At 36.9% G+C, this 20,564-nt stretch overlaps 1 protein-coding gene across 1 annotated transcript in view; it reads left to right on the top strand.

Moving 5' to 3' along the window:
* Positions 1-20,564, top strand: part of KIAA1109 (KIAA1109 ortholog) — a 229,333-nt gene that overhangs the window by 183,116 nt on the left and 25,653 nt on the right. The window contains exons 63-75 of the mRNA XM_045017971.1: positions 327-450; positions 1,721-1,830; positions 4,572-4,662; positions 5,251-5,313; positions 7,039-7,283; positions 8,992-9,207; positions 11,105-11,285; positions 12,813-13,002; positions 15,188-15,349; positions 15,458-15,597; positions 16,880-17,081; positions 18,329-18,529; positions 20,205-20,384. Of these exons, the coding sequence (XP_044873906.1) occupies positions 327-450; positions 1,721-1,830; positions 4,572-4,662; positions 5,251-5,313; positions 7,039-7,283; positions 8,992-9,207; positions 11,105-11,285; positions 12,813-13,002; positions 15,188-15,349; positions 15,458-15,597; positions 16,880-17,081; positions 18,329-18,529; positions 20,205-20,384 (2,105 nt within the window). The remainder of the gene's footprint in view (positions 1-326; positions 451-1,720; positions 1,831-4,571; positions 4,663-5,250; positions 5,314-7,038; positions 7,284-8,991; positions 9,208-11,104; positions 11,286-12,812; positions 13,003-15,187; positions 15,350-15,457; positions 15,598-16,879; positions 17,082-18,328; positions 18,530-20,204; positions 20,385-20,564) is intronic.

Raw genomic sequence — 20,564 nt, forward strand, 5'->3', positions numbered from 1 at the left:
CACCCCTTTTTCTGTTTCCTGAATGTGTGACTTGGAGGTAAAAACCTTGAAATTATGGGTACTTGCAAAGAAGTTACAGTATGGACAAAAGTTGTGTAGTGAAATAATGGTGGACCTTCAACAGCCATATATGGAAAAGATGGCATTGGTGATAGATAACTCCTGAAAAACAAGAAGCTGATTGGGTAATGGTTTGAAAGGCTTTAAGATTGTCACAGGAACATAGTATAGAGGTTTTGTTGATAAAGGAAAAGGGTGAAAGTAGTGTTTAACTTTACTAGTTATTCCTTCTATCTGGAAAACTCACTACCCTGACTTATTCCCAGAAAACTAGGTGCAAGTGAAGGAACCATAAACCAAGAAATCCAGCGCTATCAACAATTAGAGTCAGTAGCTGTGAATGACATTCGCCGAGATGTCCGTAAAAAACTACGTAGGTCCAGCATGAGGGTGAGCAATTTCCTAAAGCTGTTTGGCAAGTTCTTAAGATTTTCACTTACAAGTTTCTCTTCCACATATTAAAAATAAATAAAAGAAAGACACTGAAAAAGAAAGGTAAAAGGACTATTCAATATATAAAACACATGGTTTAACTCTCTGGAGAAACAGATTATTCTGTCCTACTAGAGTCAAAACCAGAATTTTAGAGGTACTGTATATTAGGTGGATTTTTGTTTGTTTGTTTTTCTATGACAAATCTTTAGGAAAAAAACTATTTTAATATCTCTATTTTAACTTTTTAAAACAGATGTTTTTAATATTTTTAAATATATCTATGTTCAGAAAATGTACACAAGAATTGGCTTCCAGAGGTTTGGAAGCCATAATATGCAATGCTGTAGCATTTACTAGCCAAGACTCAAACTCAGGCTTTCAGAAGTGATGGCGATCATAAAACATTGCCTTACTGCGCCAGAAGAATCCAGATATGATAAGCATGCTTGAGTACCTGAGCAAAAATCTCTGTTATATTCCATTTGGCTGATTTATTTTATTAGGTTTATAATATATGCTAAAAGAAATTGCTTATTCCCAAATTGAGATGCCTTTTTATTAATCAAAAATACACTATCATTAAAGATAAAAACAGCAAGCAGGAGAAAATACCCAAACAGAAATAAAGCTCCAACCCAAACAATGTTCTCACTCACCCACAAATGCCTGCTCTGATCATGCCACCCCCCTGCCATAAAGCATGGCAAAAGGGTATTTGCAGCAGACCCTGAAGATCAGTACATTTGAGCTATTCTGGACCAAGAAATGAGTCCATCCCAAAGCAAGGGACCCCTCTCAGAGAGTATTCTGTTGGCAGCTTCTTCTTAAATGAGGAGGCTCTAGCTCATGTTCCTCTGCTGGCTGCAGTTGCAGCAATATCACACGAAGAGAGGACTTTTATTCAAGTAGGCAGATCCCAAACTACTGGATGCAGGGGGGCCACCCTGTTCTCCTGACAGCAAGAAAGTACCAATGCCAGCTAGTATGAAAGGTGAGTGAATCGTCCAGAGACCAATCAAAATGAAGATTTGAGCAAAGGCCTGAAGAGGAGTGCCTTGAGCACTTGCTACAAAATAAAATTATTTTGTAAAAGTTTTTTCATAACCGTTGGCGTGGCTGTAAAATAAAATGTTTTAAGTAGTGGAATTTTTCCACATTGCCATGTTTGTGTATAATTTTCATTATTTTTGTCCTCAACATCTTAAATATATTTTCTTTTGTTTAGGCTGCTTCTCTGAAGGACAAATGGGGCCTAGGTTACAAACCCAGCTATAACCGATCTAAAACCATTTCAGCATCTGGAAGACCACCTCTAAAAAGAATGGACAGGGCAAGGTAGAGTGTTTTGGGCAAATGACTATGCACGTGGGAGGATGAGATCTGTAATGAAGTTAGAATAGACAGCAACAAGGAGAATGTCTAATTGTGGAGCTTCATGTCTTTTGCCATAGGTGGATTTGAGAAAATGTTTTCGAGAGATGGGAGGTTTGACAAATGAAGTTTCTTACTTTTTGTGAAGTATCTGTTTTTGGCATACCATGTCTCTAAAGCAGCTTGACTTAGAAATTCCATATTTGTTTTGTCTGTCTTCTGAGAGCTAATGTCTGTACATTTCTCAGGAGGTTTGATGATTACAGATATTCACTGTGGACATTCATAGTGCTCAAATCTTACAGAATTAATAAGGTCTGTGGTCTTCTACACTTCCTAGTCAGTATGCACAGCTGAACTATGAAGTTTAAGTGCATCCATAAATCTATAAAGGCAAAGCTTTACCAGAAGTTATTGGAAGCTAAAGAGTGGGGGGTTTGAATTGCTGTCGTGGAAACTGAACCTGGATTCTGAAAATTAAATTGAGATCTTTCTGTCTCACACATCAGCCTCCAAGATGCTACAATTTAAATTTGGCTAACTATTTTGAGATGATTCACAAGCGGAATAAAATCCATCTCCTTCTTCCAGAGCTGTATTTGCTCTGCAGGACAGAGTTAAGAAGTAGTAAACCTTAAGGTAGTAAAATCATCAGATATTACTCTGAATGCATTCAGGGAGCCAATCAGTTGAGGAGAAAGGTGTCACTTTTTACGTAGTCATTTTACAGGACTTTTAAGAACCACATTTGAAGGTTCTACTCAGCAGGCACTTCAGGGGAGGCTAATAAGCAAAGAGGACACGATTTATCCCTTTGATTTTTACACTCCATTGTCAACCTCATATTAGAAAAAGGATTAAACTACTAGTGGAGGGAAGGCAACTTTTTAGTTCAGCAAATGATTTCCTTTTCTCCTTCTTCCAAGTATTCTGAAGCTTGCAGCAGCAGCAAGTTGCAGTTCTCATAGCAGAATATTGTGCATCAACTTTGCTTGGTGTCACTGTTGCTTTGTGAATAAGCATGTTGTTGTACAACCAGCAGAGGGAAAACACACACATTGGAGGGTTTGGATTTTAAAAAATTAGTGGCTACATTTTAATCCGCAATAAAGTACAGTACTAGATTTTAAAAAAAGAAAACAGGAGAGGGAACTTGGCTATTAGAATTATAAGGATCTTCTCTATCAATTATAGACATTTTAAAGTTAAGACAAATTGGTTGAAAATTTTGAGCATTAGTTTTAAAGGTAGATTGAAGCTTAAAAAAATACCCAAAGAGATCCCAAAATATCAGAGAACAGCTCTTCCAAATTACAAATGGCTTTAAACAAAATGGATCAAAATGAATTCCTGTTTTACTTGCCTTGCAAGTTTATAGGATTTACAGGTTAATGTTTCTTCTGAACTGGTTAGCATTATTGATACCTTACACAGTAGAAGGAGTGCAAGTGTGAAGACTCAGATCCTGGCAGGTAAAAAGCATTTCACTTCATCTTTTAATAAAATCATCTTCAGAGAATTAGGAATTCTGTTGGGAAGATTAATAAAATGTTGTGTTATGTAGTTTATTCAGCTGGCTAGCCTATCAAGGAATGCTTAAGATTTTCTCAAAAGCTAGTGAGTTGTGTCGTGGAAAAATTGACCACACCGTTGATTTTGGGTCAGACACACTGAGGCACCTTTATTAGGGTACACAATACAATTATGCATAAAGGGAAGGTCGGCGTATCCCCAAGCAAGGGGGGTTAGCCGCCTTGTCTTTAACAGATTTTCACCAAGTTTATAAAGGCTAAAACCACAAAGCATAATTACACATCACACACATTATACGTTATTAACTCCTTATTTGGCATACTTTCTTATTTTTAGCGAGCCTGTCACTGCCCCATACCATCTAGGGTTTTTCCTGTTATTGTATAAATGTGGTTTTCGTTGGTAGTCTGCCTGCCTTTGGACCCCTGCTTTGCGGTTGCATTGGATAAGGCTCAGCATTCTAGCTGAGCTTCCCTCAGTTCCCCTTTCTCTGGTTTCTTCATCACCCCCCCCCCCTTGTGCCCCTGATATAGACAAACAGGAAATTTGCAGAAGTTAACCTTTGTCCTATATAGCAATTGAGTTTTGCTAACAGGCCTGGGCCTGAAAGGCAGGGGTTAGGATGCAGTTTGCTTCTGACCCTATGGGTGGGGGTCTGGCAGCTAACTCAGCTTGGGGCAAGCGGGACCCCTTAAAATCCCTATCAGTTGTTAATTGTGAATGAGAAGTTGTAAATTTGCACTGCAAATATGTCATAATGATTTCATTCATTTTGAAAGATTGTCTGTATTTTGTGAATATGCATAAACTGCCAGTTGTACTTCATTCCATGTGACAAGTCACACACATTTTATGTTTTTAACTGTCTTTCTGTTTCTTGGCCTGTGCTTGAAAAGAGTAAAAAATAAAAACAAAAAAAGCTCTGCAAAATTAAGTGAGCTGCTGGCCAAAGTCATTTGAAACTTCATCTTTTTTTCTTTTCATGTGCCATAAATTCTTGAATACTGATTTAATACCATTTCATTTCTATAAAATGTTAAGCATTGACTGATGCTTTATATTTTTATTGCAACAGCTTTTGTGTAGTTATTGAACTTTTACGTGGGAAGTACATTCTGCATTACGTTCAAAACTGTAATAGTTTGTTTATTCCTTTTATATTTTGCTTGTAGCTCTCGACTAGGAGACAGTGAAGAGCTCCCAGAAATCCGTGTAGATGCAGCATCTCCTGGACCCAGAGTAACCTTCAACATACAGGACCCTGTAAGGCATACCCTACATACCAATTTAATTAGTATACCATGCTACTGTAGATTAAATACCATGTTGACTGGTAGCACCTTGGAAGTACCGGAGTTAAATATACTTACGAAGATTTGAATTGCCAACCCCACTTGATAATTATTTAGTCTGGTGGTGTCCATCTTAACACAGAAATTATTAATAGAAATATCAAACTAAAGAATTTTCACTTCTTTAAATAGGTTAGTTTATATTTTTAACAAGGTATCCTCAGACAAAGAGCTATGCTGTGAAAAAAATAATACACATTGTTAACATGTTATTGCTATTTTTAACAGATATGCACAATAGTCACGTGCTAATTTGTATGTTTAGCCTTGTTTAGCATTTTGGAAATGGTTATTAATGAAATAAACATTTTCTGAGTTTGCTATAGTCTGACATACACATCTATCTGTATGTTTAAAATGTATTATTCAAATATAAGGTTTTTTGTTGCAATATCCCCTCGTCCCCATCCTTCCTAAATGTGTCATTGCTGTTGGTTTTGAATGAGTCATGCTATGGTAACTTTTAATTTTATTTTTTTCTTTTTCATTTTTAATTAAGTTGAATAAAACAGTTTTGGGGATTACACAACAATCCGGCTGTCCAGGGGAAGGGTATTTTCAGGTACTTGTAAAAAGAAAAAATACATACTTTGCCATAGCACTAATTCACCTCACTGGCAGCTGCTCTTCAGTTATTCATCTCTCTTTCAAACTCCACTAGGCAGAATGTATATCAGTTTTTAAAAAAAGATTTTAAGTAAATTTAAACATGTAAAAAGTTATAGGTGGAGATGATAAATTGAGTTCTCAAGGATGCTTACATTCCCATATTTAGCTTAAATTTTGCAGATTTTGTAAAACTAGTAATGACATATTTTGTTTGCATATTTAAAAAGGCCTCGATGAAAGCTGATCTAAATTATGGAGACTACAGTAAGGCAAGCCATGATCTATTCTTGTATGCAGAGCGTACCTTAGAGAAGGACTCAGTGCCCACACAATTATCTTAATCTTTTTCAAGTGTGTCTCAAGAGTGCAGGCATCAACACTGATGGAATATAATTCCAAGGTGGGAGGCCATCAAGCATCATAATTTGATACTGGAATTCCTATACCTAGTACAGTTGTGTAAGATACCTTATTTAAAGGGAGCAGGATAACCAGTTTGTCAAAATTAGTGCCCAGACAACTCACCTACTTAAAAAAAAGCCCTTTTAATTTTTTAAAAAGATACTCTAGACATATTGAATGGAAGAAACTAAGTACACCTTTTTAGAAGACAATTATCTAACTTTTTCCCTTCCACCTTTCCTCTATTTTTCTTTTATAAGTTTCTGAGTTAGAATGCTTTTTCAGATCACCTTAGAGTGTTGATGTCTAAACAGCGCATTTCTGAGAACAAAAGGAAAGGCAGAATTGTGCTTTGCTGAGTTCTTTTATCTACATTTAACACCGAACGTATCAAAAGGTTCCATTAATTTGTAATATCCATTTCTATCAATTTTCCACAGCTTAGAAAAGACTGTCAAATATTAAGTAGTGTTAAGTCAGATGTTGGATGTGTTAATGGCCATAATGAAAGCATGGAGCAAATTATCAAAGGATCTTCCACTCAACACCCATTTGAATGCACAAACAATCCCAATAGCACTTCGTTGGCCCATGTGTTAGAGTCTAACACCTGCATGTACAGTTGTTTAGACTCTATCCCTGCATATACAGGTGTTAGTGCTTGAAAACTTTGTGTGGGGCTATTTGCTGATGCAAAGTGCACCAAAACAGTTGGGGCCACTTTTTGAAAATGTAACACTAAAGTTTCTTCCCATCAAGTCACTTTTATCCAACTTTCTAAAGAGAAGAGCATAATGTATAAGAGAATACTGTACATTCTGTACTAGTACTTTGCATGCCCTTTCATTCACTAACAGATTCCTGTGCATTTCTCTAATTTACAGGTGGCCGTGATGATTCTTTCTGTTCTATTTTCTTTACTTTTAAAATTTGTTCTCAATTAAATGTTCATTCTTCTAGTGATGGCCTGTCATAATGTATGTTTTGATCAGAGCTTGCTACTGTTTAATTATCTAGCTAACAAATTCAACTCAATCACTAAGTCAATGGTAAATGTATGGTATTTTTTTTCCTCCAAACCTATACATTTATTTATTGTGTTACATGATTCATTTCATACATTCCTAAATCTGACACTTCTGTCTGTTCAAAATGAGGAACCTGAGCTTTGAGAGTTTTTAAAAGCACTCTTGCGTTTTCCCCAAGATATCTTAATTTTTGCGTAGTAAAGACGGTAACTGTGAACTTTAATATCTTTTTGTCTTTTCACAATCAGTTTCCAGAGGAGACAGAACTGGACCTTTTGTCAGTAACTATTGATGGTCCATCCCATTACTCATCCGCTAGTGAAGGATCATGCTCAGTATTCAGTTCACCCAAAACTCCAGTAGTCTTCTCACCAAGCATTCCCTTCCAGCCTGAAGAGGGACGGCGGGATGACAGTTTATCTTCAACCAGTGAAGACTCTGAGAAGGAGGAAGACCATGAGAGAGAGAAGGCTTATTTTTACAGAAAACCACAGTAAGCAATTTGCTTAAAAATATTTTCATTAGGGCTATGACAAAACGATCTTTAAAGTTCATGTCTTAGGTCTAGAATAGCTTTTGCTGACCCAGGATTGAATGTTGCCTGTCCTTGGCTTCAGCAGGTGTAATTCCAGGGTAGGGAGGAGGGAATGTCTGACGACCTTTTTTTTTTTTTTTTTAATAGAGGCTCTTGGAAGCCTCTCAGATTTTGGAATGTTGGAATAAATCTCAGTTATTGGGCAGGGGGTAGGTGAGGAGGGTCAAAGGTACACTGTATCTTATTTAACATATAGTTCTGCAATTTACCTCATGGCTAAGCGTGGGCTAAATGTGTATATACAAACACAGCATTATAAACAACGTTGAGAGGTGATATATATATATTAAAAAATAATATACATAACAAAATGTGTTATTGTTAAGGTTCCTTCCCCACTCTGAACTTTAGGGTACAGATGTGGGGACTCACATGAAAGACCCCCCAAGCTTATTTACCAGTTTAGGTTAACAGTATCCTGCCACCACCAAGCGTGTTTCAAATCTTAGGAGAGAGCCACTTGGAACTCTGCCTTCCCCCTAAATATTTGCCAAGTCCCTAACTCCCCCCCCCTTTCCTGGGGAGATTTGAGACTAATTCCTCCCCCTCCCAAGTCCTTACACCCCTTTTCCTGGGTAGGTTTGAGAGTATACCCTCACCAATTAGTCCTGGTGAACACAGATCCAAAACCCTTGGATCTTAAAACAATGAAAAAATCAATTAGGGTCTTTAAAAAAGAATTTTAATTAAAGAAAAAAGTAAAATCATCTTTGTAAAAATCAGGATGGAAAATAACTTTACAGGGTAATCAGATTTAAAGAGTCCAGAGGAACCCCCTCTAGCCTTAGGTTCAAAGTTACAGCAAACAGAGGTAAACACTCTAGCAAAAGGAACGTTTACAAGTTGAGAAAACAAAGATAAAACTAACACACCTTACCTGGCTGTTACTTACAAGTTTGAAATATGAGAGACTTGTGCAGAAAGATTTGGAGAGCATGGATTGATGTCTGGTCCCTCTTAGTCCCAAGAGCGAACAACCCCCAAAACCAAAGAGCACACAAACAAAAGCCTTCCCCCCACCAAGATTTGAAAGTATCTTGTCCCCTTATTGGTCCTTGGGGTCAGATGTCAGCCAGGTTACCTGAGCTTCTTAACCCTTTACAGGTAAAAGGATTTTGGTGTCTCTGGCCAGGAGGGATTTTATAGTATTGTACACAGGAGGGTTGTTACCCTTCCCTTTATAGTTATGACAGTTATATTTAATTGTCTCCCTCTTCCATATCCCTCGTTTGTTGCTTGTTGTCTTAATCCTGCCTCAGACAGCTACAGTCTGTGTCTACAGGGCCCAGTCCAGATCAACCACAGGGTGACCAGATGTCCCGATTTTATAGGGATAGTCCCCCACCCCCTGTCTCGATTTTTCACAGTTGCTGTCTGGTCACCCTAATCAACCTTGAAGTAAATATTGAATAATACCTTAGTGGAAGATGGACCAAGATAGCAGTGTGCACCTATGAAAATTTACCATATGGTGCTTCTTACAGAAAACTTCTTAAAATTTTATATATAGTGGGTAACTGACTTGTCAGCAAATACATTAGTAGATAACCTTGGAAGGAATCTTGCCACAGTGCTAATATCTAACAAGTAATTGTTCTTTCTGCAGGAATACCACTCGTAAGAAAGCAACAGGCTTTGCTGCAGTTCACCAACTGTTTACTGACCGCTGGCCAACAGCTCCTGGCAACAGAAATGTGACTGGCACAACCACAGAGAGAAATATTGACTTTGAACTTGATATCAGAGTTGAAATTGATTGTGGAAAATGTGTGCTGCATCCAACAACGCTTCAGCAAGAGCATGATGAAATCAGCTTAAGAAGGTAAAAAAACCTATTGAAAGACAGTAATATTACTAAATCATATTAGAAAGCAGTATATTACTGTATTATGCCGGTCTTTCTGTATTTGACATTTATTTAGTCACAAATAAGACAACTTACTGATTTACATCAGTTGGGATCCTGCCAGTACACAACACAATACTCAATGGTAACTGTGCATTGACTCATTTGAAAAGCATAGAAACTATAATAATTCCCACCATTTTTAGCCAGTTAGCGGTCAGTAATTTGTATCATCACCACACATTGCCATAGCATGCAATAAATTTAATTATGATTGAATTATAGTCTTTGTTCTGGAAAAGCATGAAAGTTTGCTTCCGCAAAGGCTTGAGTCTAATTAGCCTGACACCAAGAAATGAGCGTACACCTGTTTCCTTCATACCCATCCTTTTTATAAATGGAGATTTTAAGCTTTTAAATCACCTGGATTCCTTTTTTACTCTCCAAATAAATGCCTGATTGTACTGTCTCAAAAATTTTGAAATACACTGCTGAGTTGATACATACTAGGCTAATGCTGTGTTTTCTTGATATTCTGTTCCAACATTTTTTCATTTTACTCACTATCATTGAGGTAATGTTCACTGTACAATTAAATGTATTTGTACAACTTGAAGCGTAATCCTGACTCCACTGAAAACACTTGGAGCTTTGCCATTGACTTCAGTGGGACACAATTTCACCCTGTTTTTTTTAAACCCTTCTTTCCATTCTGCAGATATGCTTTGACAGCCAGTGGCCTCTGTTTTTGTTATTCATTCTTAACCAAATACACCTTTACTTTTAATTTCTTCTTTGAACTTTAACACATTGTTAATGATACCCTAGGTTTAGCAAAACTGAACTCTTAGGATTTGTAATATCATTCTTACCTTTCCCATATTTTAAATCCATGCAAGGATTTGTATGTAGTAACACATCTTTTTTTCCTCTTTCCTCCTATAATCTCTAAAGAGAGGAACCTGCAGCTGAATATCAGGTTGTGGCTGTCACACTTTAGGCAATCCCGTGACACTTTAATGTAGTGATATCACATATTTGAGTAATCTCCCAACATACAGCAGTGGGCACATTTCTGAAGAAGTGTATACTCCTCTACCCTGATATAACGCTGTCCTCGGGAGCCAAAAAATCTTACCGCGTTATAGGTGACACTGTGTTATCTTGAACTTGCTTTGATCCGCTGAAGTGCGCAGACCCTCTTCCTCCCCCCACCCACACCGAGCACTCTTTATCGCGTTATAGCCGAATTCGTGTTATATCAGGTTGCGTTATATCGGGGTAGAGGTGTATAAGGAAATGTGATCATACTGTTGAATTTCTGAATGACTTTAAAATGGACATGGGACAGAGTAGAAATATTTTTTTCTTTAATGAGAGATGTATTTTTTTTGGTTTGTTTATTATTAGTTTGCTGTGTCACTTGTGTAAATGGAATTTGGTATGCATGGGGTGGAAATCATAAGGGGAGAGCATAAACAGTGAAAAATCCACAAATGTTACCTGCACTCTGGAATTCATCATCTACTATAGATAAACTTGAGAATGAAGGCAAGGGACACTTTACTACTTTTTGTCATTTTTTAAAAAAGTTGGTTTTAACTTTTTAAAATCTGCAAATAACACTAATAATATATTTTGGCAAAAGCAGAGGGGGATGGAAAAAGGCCAAAGGGGAATAAAAGGCCAGGGGAATAGAGGTCTGATGGGCAAAGAACAACTAAAAGGGGGGCAATGCTTCTACTATTCATCATGAAATTATAATGTAATTTTTAAAAAGAAAATCCCCTAAATTTTAAATACTGAAAAACATACTTGTTTTGGAGTATTAGGTCTGTACTAAGACAGGTTGTATATTTTTATTTATCTGTAGGAGTTATGATCGGAGTTCTAGAAGTTTAGATCAAGAGTCTCCTTCAAAAAAGAAGAAATTTCAAACTAACTATGCATCTACTACTCACTTACTTGCTGGCAAGAAAGTGCCGTCATCTTTACAGACAAAGCCTAGTGACCTGGAAACTACAGTATTTTATATTCCTGGTGTAGATGTAAAGGTAAAAATTATGGGACAAGGAAACATTTTTCCTCTCCAACTAGAATTGACTAGAAACAAATACATGGCTTCCTTTACATCATCTTTTATCATTATGGCATGCAGTTTATATAGTGCAGATATCAAGTGTGATACCTGCTGCTTCTTACATGGGAAATATGTTATACTTATGGCACGCCACTTCTGGTACATGTTAGCAACATTTTTGGAGTTGTGAGATACATGTGTATGGCTGATACATTCTATATTCTTAATAGAGCATAATAAGTATTGTAATGAGAAGTGTTATCTAGGCACAAGACTAGGAGCCATGAATTCGAGAGTTCCAATAGCACTTCTGGCATCGCTACATGTCCATAACAAAACTTGACCTTCTGACTTAGTTTTGCCACAAATAATAATGTCTCTAATCTGATGTTTTGGAAGGAGATTCAAATCAATAGGATATCAACTACATTTCCCTCCTCCCACTTTAAAAAAAAAATATTTTAGTTGTAACAGGAAAAATGTTTAGCTTTGTGATCCTGTATATCAAATAGTATATGTGGCATTACATAGACTTTAAAAAGCCAATTAGTCCCATTTAAAAGAAAAGATTGCTTAAGTTAAAGTGAGACATTTGGCTTGTTTGCTTCTGCTCTCTGATAGGTGGTATGGATTGCATATATTGGGAAGTCTTCTCTGTGCCTGTAGTGTATCTGAAAATGCAATAGTCAGTGAATGCAGGGTGGGGCATAGGTGCAGGATGTGGTCTTCCTTTTCTGCAAGTGATCATCTTTCATAAAGGTAATTATTTATGATGACATCATCTGCTGTAGAACTTTAAGAAGTGGGGAGCTACTCACGGTGAGTGGACTTCCCCTTCCAGAACCACAAGAAATCTTCAGGGATACCAGACATGGCCCAGTTCCCTACTGTATCTTTTAGGTGGCTTTAGGGATACAGAAGCATCATTTGCAGTTTCTGCTTTGCCTCCTAGTGCCATCCACTGAGTAAGACTAGATTTTGCTTACCCACATCTATAGGATATTTGTGTGTAGAACATGGAACCTTTGAGTTACTTTAAGAAGAGAGGTAAGTGATCTGGGCAAGATGATATGTAGTTGTGTGGATAGTGTGTACAAAAAACCAAAACCAAAAACCCACAACTATATGAGGGAATAAAGTAGTCATTGGCCAGGGAATGTGTATGTATCAGGAAGAGAGCAGCAGCTCTTGAGGAGAGAGTCTGTCACAACTATTAGAGATTTGTGTCCTATATGGTAAAAAAAATATTGCGTGTTGCTCAGTATGTTTATGATTTAATTTTGTTTTATGGGTGAGGTTTCTTAATTTATTTTTGCTTACAAAAATTATGACTCTTTGTAGATAAAGATTATTGATTCCAATGTTTTAAACATAATATGTTTGTTTTAAGATCACACAATTTAAATAAAATGCAAAGAACATTTGGAGAAAACTGAACTGTGCAGAGATTCAGGGAGAAAGCTACTTCTGTGAAGTAAATGGATTATTTTTTTCATTTCAGTTACACTACAACTCTAAGACTTTGAAGACTGAATCGCCAAATGCCTCCCGGGGATCCTCTTTGCCAAGAACCCTTTCCAAAGAGTCCAAGTTGTATGGTATGAAAGATACTGCCACATCTCCCTTATCTAATACTACCCACAGCAAGACTAATACCTTACTTCTGCCCCAACCCCCACCCATCCCATCAGGTACTTGTAGAATATCCTTTTAAACTATAACTTTGATATCTTTTTTCCTCCACATCATATGATCTACTAGCTTTAGATCTGTGCATTAGCTGAACCTTGAAATGGTCATAAATGTCTAAATATTGGCCGCAAAGAAACCTGACTACAGAAGCACATGTGCAATTCATGAATTCTAACTGCTCTTAAAGCTGCCCTCTCAGAGATTTCCTGTTAAATGGTTCTCAACATATATCTCACAGAGCACAGTAATGGCCAAATACCACCTACTCCTCCTCCTTCCTTGAACAGATAACATACAATGCTGGAAAGGAGCTTAGTTGTTTTTAAAAATTAATACTTATGTTACTAGTACAACTAGCTATAGTTATACTCTGCAGTATTCAGAATTCAACAGAAAATTTTATACTACTCAATTTACTCACCAGTTCATCCATATTACATCCTTCCAAGAATACTCTTCATTACCGTGCAGCTTGCCTTGGAAGTAATACTTTGAAGTGTGATAATTTCTGGAATTAATTTATTCATCATGATCCCAAGCAGCTGTTTACAATCGTTGGATTAGTCAAAATACCAGACATTACTGTGCTCCACTACTGCAGTCCACCGAAAATTACTGTGGCTTGGAATTACCTGAAGTTCCAGTTTTTAGTGTCTTCAACTTTGATTTAAAATTTCAAGAGTAACAAGTTGAATTATCCCACTTTTCAGTCAGAGGTCTATGACTATCTCTGGAAGGTTGCAATGTCAGATCTAGAGGTATGTAGATTTCTCTCCCACCTTCCAGAGGATTGTTATCTCACTTCTCTCTTCCTCAGAGTTTAGATATTATTAAAAAAAAAAACCCTATCAAAACAATATGAGCAGTAAACAGTGAAAAAAAATTTCTCTTGATAGGCTCAAAGTCTGAGAGAGAGCAGTGAATTTGAGCACTTGCCTCATTATCCCTGGCTTTTAACCACTGTCACTGTGTTTCCTCCCAACATCCACCTTCTTTGTGGATCTCTGAGTTCATGAAATTTAATTTTATTGCTTGCTTCACTTTCTGTCTTATGTTGTATCTTGCCTTGTAAGCTTGCTCATAACTTCTTTCCATTCTTTACTTTTTAATTCTTGCCTAAATCTCCCGCAGAGCTTTATCTTTTCTCCACATAGATTTCTCCCAAAACTCTCATCTACTTATTCTCTTATTATAGGATAAAGGGGGCCAGTGCAGATGGTCAGCAGCATCAGTCAGAGTAGCATGGCATTAAAATTCATTGCCAAGTGGCTTAGGAACTGACAGAAAGATAAAGTTTGTGTGTAAGGTTCTATTTTAGTCCTTCAGTTAGTCAGTATTTGTATCTTGCGTGAAGAAATCATATACAGCCATAATACTGTATTTTACTTGTGTTCAAATGATCCATTTTTGTATTTGATGATGAATCCCAGTTCAATGACATTGCTCTTTCTTCATTCCTAGTTCTGTCTATACGGCACTGAAAATAACTGAGCTGGTACTAATAGCTTTTTAGAAATAAGATCTTGCTCGAAATTTACTGAGCTCAGATAATTTTCTCATTTTGGGGCACACGGATTTATATGTGCAGATCTCTTCCATGAATTGAGAAGAGAATTCTCTTAATTTTATATTAAGCTATATTCCAGGTATCTCCAAGCTTGGAATTTAGGTGTTCGAAATCAATTGTTAATAGGATTTCCTCTTTAGAATCCTCATTTTATTATTTGTGTGATATTGTAGGACTTACCATTTGCTCTTAGGGGTTTTGATATTTTTCTCAGTTGAAATCAATATATTTTCCCAAACTGTTGCAAAATTAAGTCAGATGAGCAATTTTGTCTTCACCCTTTCCAATGTAAATGCCAATTGCCTTCCAGTTAGTTATGGCTGCTGTGTGTGGAAATGAAGTAAGCACTTGAACGAGAGCAAGTGCATTAGGATAGTTCTAGTAACTGAACTGAGTTCTTCACTTCTGTTGTTATTTTAACACATTTTTATTACATTTTTTAACACACTTCTGTTTTTTATAACTGATCTATGAAGTGACTATTTCACATGATGATGGAGGAGGATAAAGTACTTGATCTGTTTTTTCTAATTGTAATGAAATGTTGCTATACATTTTAATTGTATTTGGAGAAATTGTATTCCACTAGACACATTTACATTTTATAAATGTTTCAGCCAAAGGGAAAGGAAGTGGTGGAGTAAAAACTGCAAAATTGTATGCATGGGTTGCACTTCAGTCATTGCCTGAGGAAATGGTCATTAGCCCCTGCCTACTTGACTTCCTAGAGAAGGCTCTGGAAACTATTCCTATTACACCAATAGAGAGGAATTACGCAGGTACCACGTGACTACTTCTTTTTCATATATTCTAGTATCTAAATTTATTGACTTTTTAATTCCAGTTGCCTCAAACCATTATTTAACAAGTTCTTTCTACTTTAAAAGCTGTCAGTTCACAAGATGAAGACATGGGACAGTTTGAAATACAAGATGCCTTGGAGGAGTCCACAGCCTCACTAGTGTCATCGTCAACGTCAGCATACTCATCCTTCCCTGTGGATGTGGTGGTTTATGTACGAGTTCAGGTGAGAGTGCAACATTAACATACTGCATACTGTGTAATGCTAATAGCATTTTTTAAAACATATATGCATTTTAAACTTGCCTTTACCTTTGCTGTTTAAAATTAGATTCTTTAGAGATAGTTACGTTCAATATATATCCATTCTGAGGTATATGTTTCCAGCATGACACCAATGAGAATTCTGCTAACTAGAGTTCTGAAGTCATTGACTCCAAGCACATGATGATCAACAGAAGTGAACCATTTTGAGAAGCCCCACTGGCCTTTAATCATCACTACTTTTCTTGCTGTTCATGGTGGAGTTTCCTTTGTTGCTTTGCTGCCGCTAAGCTCTTGCTGTTTCACAGCCACACTTGGACATACCTGTCTTCTTTACAGCACAATTCTCATCTTATACCTCAGAAAATATCCTGTATCACTAGCATCTACAGCTATCATTCTTTTTCAAATAAATAAATAAAGTACATATAGCTAAAATATTTTATCCTCAGGATATATTTCAGATATGGGCACCTTGAGGTTTGCTACCTTTCATCTCTTAGTTCATCTAATCAAACCATTTTTATAGAAATTCACTTCATCTTGTATTTTTTCTAAGGTACATTATTTTTTTCTCACTGTCCAGTCTTTTTTTTAATATGGCAGCTTTGAGTGCATTCATACATTGAGAAACAGAGATATAAAAGACATCTGTTTGGGTCTCAAAATGAAACATAACTGGTTGGGTTGGGAGACTTATTCCCAAAAATTGCTGTGGGCTACTAGTCTCTGAGCACTTTTGGTACTTTTTTCACCCACTCTTGGTTCTCTCTGTAAATTAGACAGGAAGCTGATCCAGGAAGTTTTGAGAGGCAAGGATTTTAAGATTATCCGAAGTTTCTTGAGACTGTCCATTTCAGCTGCTTCAACATAGTTTGGTATGATAGGTACCAAAGCTGAGCTTCCACATCTTCCAAATATGAAGCAGCTTCCAAGCTGTGAGTTCACTGGGGCACACAGATTAGTTCTGGGAGAATGGTTCACTATTATATCTAGGCAGCTTTCCTGACCATTGCCTGGACTTCCTGAGTAACACACCTCAATGATATAGGAAATCTCTGAAATGAACATAAATTCTGCAGATTGTAAATCATGGAGATTTTAGTATTTTCAAAGCTGGACCAAAAAAGCCTTACTTACATTTAGGCTACAGGAAAGTTGCAAGCTGCTATTCTTTGGATTCACGCTCATAATGATTTTCAGGGATTTTATATTTGTGCTTAAAATCCTTTCTTTTGGCTTAGCCTTCACAGATCAAGTTCAGCTGCTTACCTGTATCAAGAGTAGAATGTATGCTGAAGCTGCCCTCTCTAGACCTAGTGTTCTCTTCAAACCGAGGAGAATTGGAGACCTTAGGCACAACTTGCCCCACAGAAAACTTGGCAGTTGGTGGTAATACTTCACAAACTGGATCAAAGAACTCAGTTAATAAAACTGGGATACCAGGTAATATATATGAACAATTTTCTTTGAATTAATTCACCTAATACATTCAGCTAAAAGTATAAGTAAATTAAGTTCTGTTTGTGTTTAGTGGGGGTGGGAGGAGGAATATATTAGAATGAAAGTTAAACAGCTATGTAGTGCAGTGTTAAAGTTCCATTAGGTTCTAGGCATGACAAAAACTCTTTATTGCTAGAATAATAAAATGTATTTTTACTATGTTGTTATACAGTTGTGATTTTTAACAGAATGGCTCTTTGGTATTAGATCAGTACTAAAAACTTATTTTATGTTGTTGCTGGTCTTCAGGAGTGTCCACAAACCATGTAATGGAAGTTTTGTTTTTTAAAAGAAGTTTCAGAGCAATACTTTTTAGTAGTTTGTATTCCCAGTGTGCTGGTATTTTACATCCAAAAAAACACTTTTGGAGCTGTACAGTTAAGTTTATTTTACTGCTCTTTGATAAACTTGCCACATCATTTAGTAACTACGGTGATGAGTATTATAAGAAAAACTTTAAATGGATAGGTTGCTAGCTCTTCTGTTAAATATTGAGGAACTGCTCAGAAATCTTTATTTGTACATATATGTATATATTATGTGGAGTTTTATAGGTTCCACTTCATGTTGTCTGTTTTCAGTTTGGAATGACTTCATTCTTTCACTTTCGTATGACTTTTAGTTTACTCTGTACTTTCAACGTTTGATGGTATGTGTTTCTATGCAAAATAAAAAATACAGCATCTACTAACTATGGAGTTGTACATTTATGAAATTGTATAAGACGACATTCATATCAGTTTTCTAACCTATTCTGAAAACTCAGATGGGTAAAGTATTTTAGGAACAATTTTGTTGCCTTTGTAAAAGTAAGTTCATTTGTCTGTTTTAACCTTTTAGTTAGATTATTTAAGCCATAAGAACATATGAATGGCCTATTGGGTAAGACCAGTGGTCCATCTAGCCCAGTATCCTGTCTACTGACAGTGACCACTGCCAGATGCTTCAGTGGGAATGAACAAAACAGGGCAGTGTATCAAGTGGTCCAGTCCTAGCTTCTGGCAGTCAGAGCTTTAGGGACACCCAGAGCATGGGGTTGTGTCCCCAAATTGTTGTTTCACTGAGGTTATTTTTGAAATACATCTGGTGGCTTTTTATGATATAGTAAGTATTTTTAAATAGTTTCATGATTGAAAATGCTTTTGTACTAAAACTACCATAACATTTGTGGATTTTGGGATTTCCTTTAGGTTCATCTGGACTAGGCAGCCCTCTTGGCAGAACCCGACATAGCAGTAGCCAGTCAGATTTGACTAGCTCTAGCAGCAACTCATCAGGCCTGAGCTTCACAGCCTGCATGTCTGATTTCTCCCTTTATGTGTTTCATCCATATGGAGCAGGAAAACAAAAATCTACTGTTACTGGTCTAACTCCTGGATCAGGAGCACTAGGTACAGAATGGATTTTTTTAATTTAATGAACAATTGCAAAAGTTACAAGATTTCATAAACAATTGTTAGAATGTGAGAAATGGTTGCACAAGACTAAGTGTTAAAGAATCAGTCCGTCAGGGATGTGTATACCCTCTTTACTGTTTTTTACAGAATTCTGGAGGACCTTATTTTCAGCACTCCAACTGACACTTATTTGAAAGCATACATATTACCTGCACTTGGCAGATCCAAAATGGTGTGTTCATGCTTTAGAACCTGCAACTGCAAAACCCATTTGTCTTAATAGGAAAAAGTAGGACCACTTGCGCTTATAGGAATTCTTGGTGTAAATTCCAACACTCCCCCAAACATGTTAAAATGCTTTAAGTGGGTTTGCAAGTGTTTGCACTTAATATGTATGTTAATTGTTTGTTTTATGGTAGCCGCTCACAACCACAATCAAGGTTGGGTTCCATTTTGCTATAGCCTATATAAGCATAGGTCTTCACCCTGAAAACACTTAATAAGATGAACAACTTTACAGACATGAATATTCTTGCTGGATTTAGTGGTACTGTTAACGTACCAAGTGAATGTGTGCAGGAGCAGGGTACATGGAGTAGAATAGTCTCTGCCCTGAAGAGCAGTAACAAAATGCTATCATATAGAGCTGGGCGAAATATTTCAGAGGAATAGTTTATTTGCCAAAAAAAGCTGTTTGGGTTGACCCAAAATTATTTGCAACTTTGACACGAATTTGCTGAATAGCTTTGGCCAATTTTTTTCAGAGAGTGTGGCTTAGATGCCATTCACACAACCAGGGCAGGGGAGGAGGAGGTGGAGATAGTCATCTCCTTGTAATTTTTAGCCAGTGGTAAGGGCACTCACCTAGGATATAGAAGACTCTGGCCTTGTCTACACAGTGGGGTAATGCGCTGTACAGTGAGTGTGATTTCTAAAGCACACTGACATATTGTGCATTAATTGGCCGTGGAGACTCTCCTGGTGCTCTTCAACTTAGTGCTGTTTGAAACTGTACTACATTAAAGCACAATAGGGAACCTTTAGTGTGCAATATAAGGGTCGACACAGACCAATTGATATGCAACACATTAGTGCACTTTAGAAATCACACCTCTGTAGAGTGCATTACCCACCGTGTTGACAAGCCCTCAAATTCAGTTTCCCTCTTCCTATGGAGAAGAGATTTCCAAGAGTATGTCCTAACTACTGGACTAAAAGTGATAAGGAGATCACCACTATTGCCTCCTTCACTGGCCATTTTGTGAATCTAACCCTTTAAAAATGCTCAAACCCACTCCCACCACCAGTCAAACCACAAAAGTTTCATTTCACCTAGAACAGATTTTTTTGAATCACCTAAATTTTTTGCATTTGTGGGATTCAGTTTGATCTGAAATTTTTTTTCCAATTTTTCAGAACTGCCAACAAACTGAAAAATTAGCTATTTGCCCCGCTCTACTGTCAAATGCATAATGTAAACAAACTGAAAACTGTGTTGCTTGTGACATATAGTAATTACCAAAATTTCATACAAAAATTTACTTTCATCTTGATGATGTTCCTAGGTAAATGTTTTTTGTTTTTCTATCCTAAAAGAAATAAAGGGATGATTTTTACTCTGAGGTGCTAATTTGGGAAGTACACTGAGCATCACTCTTTCTGTTTGTAGGTAATGTAGATGAGGAGCCCACTTCAGTCACTGGTCGGAAAGATTCTCTGAGTATTAACCTTGAGTTTGTGAAAGTAAGTCTGTCGAGAATAAGACGTTCAGGAGGTGCTTCATTTTTTGAGAGCCAGTCTGCAAGCAAAGCTGCAAGCAAGATGGATACTACATTAATAAATATATCTGGTACTTACTAGTTTAATTTAATCTATACTGCTTTCTTCTGTGTTTGCCTAACAATAGAGGTGTTGTTCCAATGATAAACACCATTTTTTCTCCACCACTTTTTATATAGATGTCATTTCAAAGCCACCAACCTATGATGTGCAATAACATCTTTTAAGTGAATCAGTGATAAGACCTTGT

The sequence above is a fragment of the Mauremys mutica genome, chromosome 5 (assembly GCF_020497125.1).
Source record: "Mauremys mutica isolate MM-2020 ecotype Southern chromosome 5, ASM2049712v1, whole genome shotgun sequence".
NCBI classification, from domain to species: domain Eukaryota; kingdom Metazoa; phylum Chordata; order Testudines; family Geoemydidae; genus Mauremys; species Mauremys mutica.